We start from the raw sequence: 7,919 nt of genomic DNA, 5'->3' as shown, positions 1-7,919 counted from the left end.
TTTCTATTTACAGGTTTTTTGGACATGCTGTTTGTGTCTCATGGGCAGATGGAGAACTCGACACAGATTGTGTCATTTCTTCTGGCTATGTATGGTAACATGGGACAATTGAAGTACTTATATTTCACTCTGGCATTGCTATTTTACATTTCAGTTATTTTTGCCAACACAGTTCTTATTGTTATTATTTATGTGGACAGAAATCTGCATGAGCCCATGTATATATTCCTGTGTAATCTGTTTGTCAATGAAATATATGGCAGCACGTCTTTGTTGCCCTGCTTAATGGATCAAATCTTGTCAGAGACTCATGAAATTTCTGTTTTTTACTGCTTCCTTCAGATATTTAACATTCATACATATGTAGCTATTGAATTTGGAACATTGACAATAATGGCATATGACAGATATGTATGTATTTGCAAGCCTTTACATTACAACGTCATAATAACTAAACAAATAGTACAAAAGGTAATTATTGTCATTTGGATAGTTTCTTTTATAGAAGTTGGAGTTTTACTGTCATTCACTATTAGTTTAAAGCGTTGCGGGGCTGTTATTAACAAAGTATTTTGTGCACATCACCTTGTAGTTGAACTCTCTTGTTCATCAGACAGAACAGTGTCACTTATTCATGATCTTGTGTTTGGTCTTATTTTCACTGTTGCTGCTCCTGTCAGTTATATTTCTTACACGTATGTAAAGATTTTGTCCGTGTGTTTAAAAGGTTCCAAGGAGACCAGGATGAAAGCTTTTGACACCTGCACTCCACATTTAGCTTCACTCATTAGTTTTGTCTTTGCCTGTTTTTATAGTTTGATCACTCAGAGATTCGACATGTTGTCTGTTCCTTATCCGCTCTGTGTTTTCTTGTCTATGTATGTAGTGATCATTACGCCTCTTCAAAATCCAATCATGTACGGCCTTAAACTGTCAAAAATTAGACATGCTTGTAAACATTTGTGGTCATTAAAAACATTGCAATTCTACATTTTCGTGGAGAGTTTTTAAATTCTAGAGTCCGTTATTAATGAAGATGATACAGTACAGTTTAGATTGTGAACATCTGTTCTGTTGACATGAGAGAGATGAATAAGCAAGGCTCATTGTTATGTCATACTAACAACAAACCAATACATTAATTACTATATCATCATAAACACAATCACTCAAGTGTTTGACTTGTAGTGACTTTATTTATGATGACATAGGATGGTAAGCTTCTAACACTTTTAAGTTTCCCATAAACCATAATTTGACCTTGTGTTGAAAAGAGGGATAATAAACAGTTTAAGCAGATTAACAACAGATGAACAGAAAATCTACTTATTTTAAATACACAATACTGTACCATCTCTATTATTTAACTAAAATATATTTGCATCTTACAAACACAAATCACAAGATTTCATGATTAACAGTTTAATTTATTATCAACAGCCTTATTTATGTATTTATTTATTTATTAATGTTGTATAAGTTTAAGAAAAATAATATTCTCTCTGACAATAAAACGGTATTGAAATCGATAAATTATCACTATATTAGCATTGTTATTTCATTGTTAATGCATCAGACAAAGTAGCAGCAAGTACTGCATTCAGTTGTGAGAGGAGGAGTTTTTAGTAATAGTACTAGTAGTATGTAGTATGAAGTATGTAGTACGACTTCTGTATATACCTTTTGTCCGGGGCTTTTCATTGTTTGGGCTAGTCTCCTTTGTTTGATGTGAGGGAAGTCTTAATGCAACAGCAAACAATTATGATTAAGACAATAGTATGCTTCCAATTTTGTGGCAACAGTTTGGGGACCCTTTCCAGGTTAAATATACAATGCTCGCATGCACAAAGCCAGGTCTATAACAAACTGGTTTTCCAGGTTTGGTGTGGGAATGTATTAATTCCACTGAGACTTTTGCACAAAATCTTTAAATAAAAAAACACAATTCTATGTAAACACCATTGCTTGTCATGCAAATCACACTTTAACACATTAAAAAGAATTAACATCAACATAGCTTATAAGATACCTGGTTGCTGTTGCTAAGACTATAACATTACTGTGCATTTGACTTAAGAGGCCCCTGAGAAGCACCAGCATACTGTGTCATGAATGATATAGATATGCGTATGTGTTCTCATCCCAACTCGTCACATACTGACGCTTTGTCAGACTCCTCTGCGTCACTCTTTTCAGTCTCAGTAAACAAATGCTTAAAGTTGTGAAGTAAACAAAAACATGTGCTTAGATTCAGGAAATAAAACCACCATAGATAGGTTTAAGAAAAATGTATACTGAGCACATTCACGTACACCAGGTGATGAATTCATTCCAAGACCACGCCATGAGGTTTGTCTTTGCACACAAGATATATTTTCTTTAGGTTGAAGTTTTTAGTGGACATTTATGGAAGGGATGAGCCATACTAACTGTGATTGTGACCTTCTGACCGTTCCTTTATTGCCTTCTGCAGTCGAAAGAAGGGGGACATTTTCTCTTGGATGTGACGTGTGATACAGGAGACCAGGGTTCACATCATAATTAATATCACCAGTCATCAATGGTATTTATGAATTTATTATTTGTCACGTAAGCTACGTACTTAAATAATGGCACTTCCGGAGTTATTTGAAGCCAAACCACGATCTTTTCCTAAACCTAACTAAGTAGTTTTGCTGTCTAAATGTAGCTAAGTAGTTTTGTTACCTAAACGTAACCAAGTAGTTTGTTGCCTAAACCTTACTAAGTAGTTTTGCTGCCTAAACGTAACTAAGTTGTTTTGTTGCCTAAACCTAACCAAGTTGTTTTATTGCTTAAACCTAGCTAAGTAGTTTTGTTGCCTAAACGTAACCAAGTAGTTTGTTGCCTAAACCTAACTAAGTTGTTTTATTGCCTAATCTGAACCAAGTCAATCTTTTTCTTATCCTAACTAAACTTAACTAAGTAGCTTTCTTGCCTAAACCTACGGAAGTTGTTGCCTGTGAAGACGGAAGTTTTATTTTGAAAAGATTGTGTGCATGCAATGAGCGGAAATTGACACGTGTTGATGGACATTCGTAGGAAAACGAACAAACGAAAAAGGAGGACTAACTTTTTCGTAAGTTATCAAACGAACCGTTGGATGAGAAGTCGTTGATCGTAGTGGTGCACAAACAAGCTATTTTGTTGATCAGTGTAGAGGATTTGTTTGAAAATGATTGGCCTTTTTAAAATACATTAGTGACCTTGTTGTTTTACTTGTTAGTGGAAACCTGCTGTATGTTTGTTTGAGTGGATGCCCGGACTGGCTGTCCACAGTGGTGCAGTTTGTTTAATTGGTCTCAAAGGATAATGACATTAATGACATGTTGACCGTTGAGACTGTAATGACCATATTGTGCATCTGACTTTTCGGCAGAGTCAACAGTTATTCTTCACAACTGACACAAAAAGACAGACACTAAATGTGACATATTGATTCTTTTTTCAATATATTTTGTGAATTATTTGCTTAGAGGAACATCCCATGAGGCCAACACACAGTAGCTGTTGGGTCATACTGTAATTAGCTGTATGAAGTGTGGCTGTAGCAGCTCTGTTCCCTGAGGCCTGTTCACCACTGTAGAGGTGGCACACTGGGGAGGTCACAGTAGACGACCTAATGACGAAGCTTACACCACCTCTGGGCTTGTTGTTGTTGCTATTGAAATGACAGTATCTAAATACTGTTATTCAATATGGATTGTTACATAACGTGTATTTCATCATTGTGAATGGAAATTTCCTTTCAATTTATCCCTGAAACACAAATCAAAAGATGAGATGCACTTACTGGTCTCACAGTTTGTAGTTATACCTACAAAAAGTAATGCACGGTACTTCATATATATCCCACACAATCAATTAATGTGCAATTCACATAATCGTAAACCAGGAATATATAAACAGCGGCAAACGCTGCGTGGAGGAAGTTGGGGTGAACGAGTGGGTCAAAAAACACTGGACTTTCGCCCAAGAGACCGGCGTTCGTGTTCCGTGTGAAACCAGAAGTCAACGTTGATTTATTTGTCACATAACAGTGACGTTACGTTCGGAGTTATTTCAAGCTAAATCACAACCTTTTCCTAATCCTAAGTAGTTTTATTGCCTTATCCTAACCAAATCGATCTTCTCCTAAGCCAAACTAAGGAAGTTGTTTCCTGTGAAAACGGAAGTTTATTTTGAAAATACTGTATGTATGTATGTAACGCATGTATGTATCGCATGCATGTAACGAGCGGAAATGGACATGTGTCGCTGGACATTCATAGGAACGAAAAAAAAGGAAACAAAAAAGGAGGAATAACTTTTTAGTAAAATATTGTAAGAACCGTCTTTTTGTGTCCATTAATTATATGTGGCTGTCATTTCATTCACAAAGTCACTTTCACTTACCGTTACACCGATTAAATCACCTCAGCAGCATAAACTGCCACAAAATGAAATGAGTACAGGGAAATCAATCTTTTTCACTTGCTATTTACTATTTGTTTGAATTCTCCAACATCTGGCAAAAAAATAGTTTTTGTTAGGTGGTGGTCAGTTGAGATATTGATTCAGGATGTTCAAATGAGCAGGGTCGTAAGACATCTGGCCATGTCCAAAGGCAAAAATGTAGATTTTAGAACAAAAAGCCATCAATCATAGCCTCCGGCTGGCTGCATCCCACTGCCTCCCCAATCTCTCGCCAAGAATTTGATGTCTTTAAAGTGTTGACAGAATAAATTGTGCTTTCAGACAGTCTCTCCTCAAAGGCCTTCATGGTGTTGCACTCAGTTGTACACACAAAAACAGACAGAGGTAGAAAGGAAAAAATAGTTCTTGAGAGAAAAGTTCAAACACTGCCTACTTTCACACCTCCTGCACATCCTACAAATAAGTGTGTGCAAAGTGGGTGTGGGGTTGTCGGTTTTGGAAAGTTACAATAATTGTTGGACCCGGTTTCAGACGTTGTGTTTTGATCTGAGAAGCATTTAGTCTGAAGCATACTGAGGCCTTCAACTTAACTTAAAAGTCATAGAAGCAGGGAAAACAGCAAGTCTACACCAAAAGAGGTTAAATACATCTTTCAACACTTCAGCTGTTTTGTTTACACGTTGTGTTTTTTTCACTGATACACCTTAATATCACCTGGGTTTTGTTCAGAGCTGCAAAAGTGTGAGAAGTAACCAGACAAGCAACCAGGTCATGGCCACTCCCCTCTGGTCACCACAGAAAACAGTATAGATGAAACTCTGGTGTGTTTCTTTACAACAGCCACTAGATGGAGATGCAGTAGCACCAATGAGTCTGTGGCCATGGATGGATAAAGAGACATCTGTAAATCAGAGGATCATTTTTTATTTTAGGTAAATCAAATTCCCAGTATGAACACTTAAATAGCCCTCATTTAAATCATTACGTCTTAAAAATTGTAAACTTCACACATTTGAATCCAGAGTTATTTTCCTCGGCATAATGAACGTGAATCGGACCCACAACCTCTTCTACATCCATGGTCTGCGGTCTATTGGATATCGATTAATGGAGGGGTCCTTGACATGAAAAAGTTTGAGATTTCTCTCAAAATCTGAACTTCAATTTATGTGCATAGCTCACTTTATGCTCCTTTGGGAAGCGGCCGGGCAAAAAAGTTTAATAAATAAATGAGTTTGTTTACATCCGATGATACCCAGACCCATGGCCGTTCCAAATCACGTTTTTGTGTGTTAATTACTGCGCCATCATGCGGCCAATTGGAAACATATTTCTTGGGAAGCACTTAGAAATAATTTCAAGTTTTTGGGCCAAGTTTGACGTTTGTAGCTCATTCCAGCTCACAGCATTTTGAGCTGCAGCACAAGATGACAAATAATAATACTGATAATAAACTGACACAAACTCAATAGGGTTCTACCCTTCAGGGTTGGAACCCTTGTCATTCTTCAACAGTTAAGCCATATAGGCAACAAACTTGCTCTAAGCAAGTTAGTTTAACTGAGCTGCCTTGTTTCCAACACTAACATCCTGCTGATCATACAACATGGAATTACACATTAACAGAGAAATAACATAGATATGTTTATGGAGTTTGACAACACTTTCTCACCTGCAACAAAGCAAATGGTTAGTTTTAGATGAACACGGGCATAACAGCATGTGGCTGCTTACAGCACCCATAACATTTCACAGTAGATACTGCTACCTGCTGGCTGTAATTAGTATCACACTAGAGTTACTTAAGATGAGAGTAGGTGAGCTTTTTAGTAACTATGTACTGTGTATATATATATATATGTATATATATATACGCTATTAAATATGACATCATGAAAGCTCAGTGATTTATTTCGGTCCTTATTGATAATTTTCCCAAAATATTGCACATAACAATAAATGAATAACAAATGAGGCATTAAAACCTTTCATACAATAATAATAATAATCATACCTCAGTTTTGTATGTGTTTACCACCTTATTTTCTTTAATTTGCAAAGTGAACACATTTTTAGTTCCTTGTTTTAAACATACCTATTCCCCTAAATTCATACTGGCCTTCTCTAATTTCTAATAACCTCTGAATACAGTCAGGAAGCAGATTATTTTATGCATTATGTACGTAGATTTTTCTTAGGATCTTTCTTATATTATATATCTTTTTAAATAAATAAACATTAACACTTCAACACTAATAGCATGCATCTTTTTTTGTTATTTTATATCCACTGCTGACGCTATTAAATATGACAGCTCCTTCTTTGTTCACTTCCTGCAGAAATACCTCCACTTCAGAACTATTGAAAACGTTGTTTTTTTTAGGTTTGGAGTAGTAGTAGTTGTTGTTGTAGTAGTGATTTATTTCGGTCCTTATTGATAATTTTCCAAAAATAATTCACATAGTAATAAATGAATAACAATGAGGCATTAAATTAAATGGAAAACAAAAAAATATTGTCTGAAAAGGTGTAGGCTGAAGCTTAAACTTATTATACCTACCCAATAGGCCTTAACCCTTTAACTACTAGGTTTACATACACAAAAACAAAGTTCCAAACATTTCATACAAAATAATAATCATACCTCAGTTTTTTAAAAATGTTCTTTAATTTGCAAAGTGAACTACACACTTTTAATTCCTTGTTTTAAACATACATGTAAGTTAATAATTGGTTGGTTCATAATATTGCGATCGATTTACAATTCTTATGGCTCTCTTTTGTAGCATGAACATGTGATTAGTGTTGGTTTTGTATGTGTTTCACCATACCTCCACACAGTAGGTAATGTATGGAACTATGAGAGAACAATACATTCATTTTCATACACTCTTTCTGTTTCAATATCATTTATCATGATTTTGACTTGATCATTGATTTGCCGATTACTAAATATTATAAACTTTGGTCCTGGGCACCACCCTTTTCACACTTTCTTTTGGCCATTTTTGATTTAATTCTCTCTTAATTTCTGTGTGTGCAAACAGAACTGCAGTCTCATGCCCTTTTTACGGGGCTTGGCTGGGCATTTACCTTTGCTAATTAGGATCAACTGGCACACACCTTCAACCTCTGAGGAAATGGGAATCATCATTAAATGATCACATGTAGGAACAATTTTGCGGTTTAAGAACACTTTGTGAATCAGATGTAGATTTTTCTTAAGAACAAATAATAAAAAAAAAAGATATTGGTGAATGAGGCCCATTGGGATTAGCAAGCAGTCCAAAAATCAGTCCACCTGTTTAATGGGAGAAGAGTTCAGGTACTCTGTTTCTTCACATCACTGCACACCACACACACAACACAGAGAGACTAAAAGAAAGCAAAGATTTGTCAGAAGAAGTCAAGCAAAATAATGTAGCAAAGCAAAGAGATGTGATGCCAATAGCAACTGAGACAAGCTCCCTGAATGTGGCTGTAAG

At 35.9% G+C, this 7,919-nt stretch overlaps 1 protein-coding gene across 1 annotated transcript; it reads left to right on the top strand.

The window, feature by feature from the left end:
* The first annotated feature begins 48 nt into the window (after positions 1 to 48).
* On the top strand, positions 49 to 1,237 carry LOC119500833 (olfactory receptor 4K1-like). Its single transcript, XM_037790777.1, has one exon. It carries the CDS (start codon positions 49 to 51, stop codon positions 1,009 to 1,011), a length of 963 nt encoding a protein of 320 aa, XP_037646705.1. The 3' UTR covers positions 1,012 to 1,237.
* Positions 1,238 to 7,919: the final 6,682 nt, after the last annotated feature.

Source organism: Sebastes umbrosus, chromosome 13, assembly GCF_015220745.1.
Source record: "Sebastes umbrosus isolate fSebUmb1 chromosome 13, fSebUmb1.pri, whole genome shotgun sequence".
In the NCBI taxonomy this organism is placed as follows: domain Eukaryota; kingdom Metazoa; phylum Chordata; class Actinopteri; order Perciformes; family Sebastidae; genus Sebastes; species Sebastes umbrosus.
This window is presented reverse-complemented; position numbering and strand designations above follow the sequence as displayed.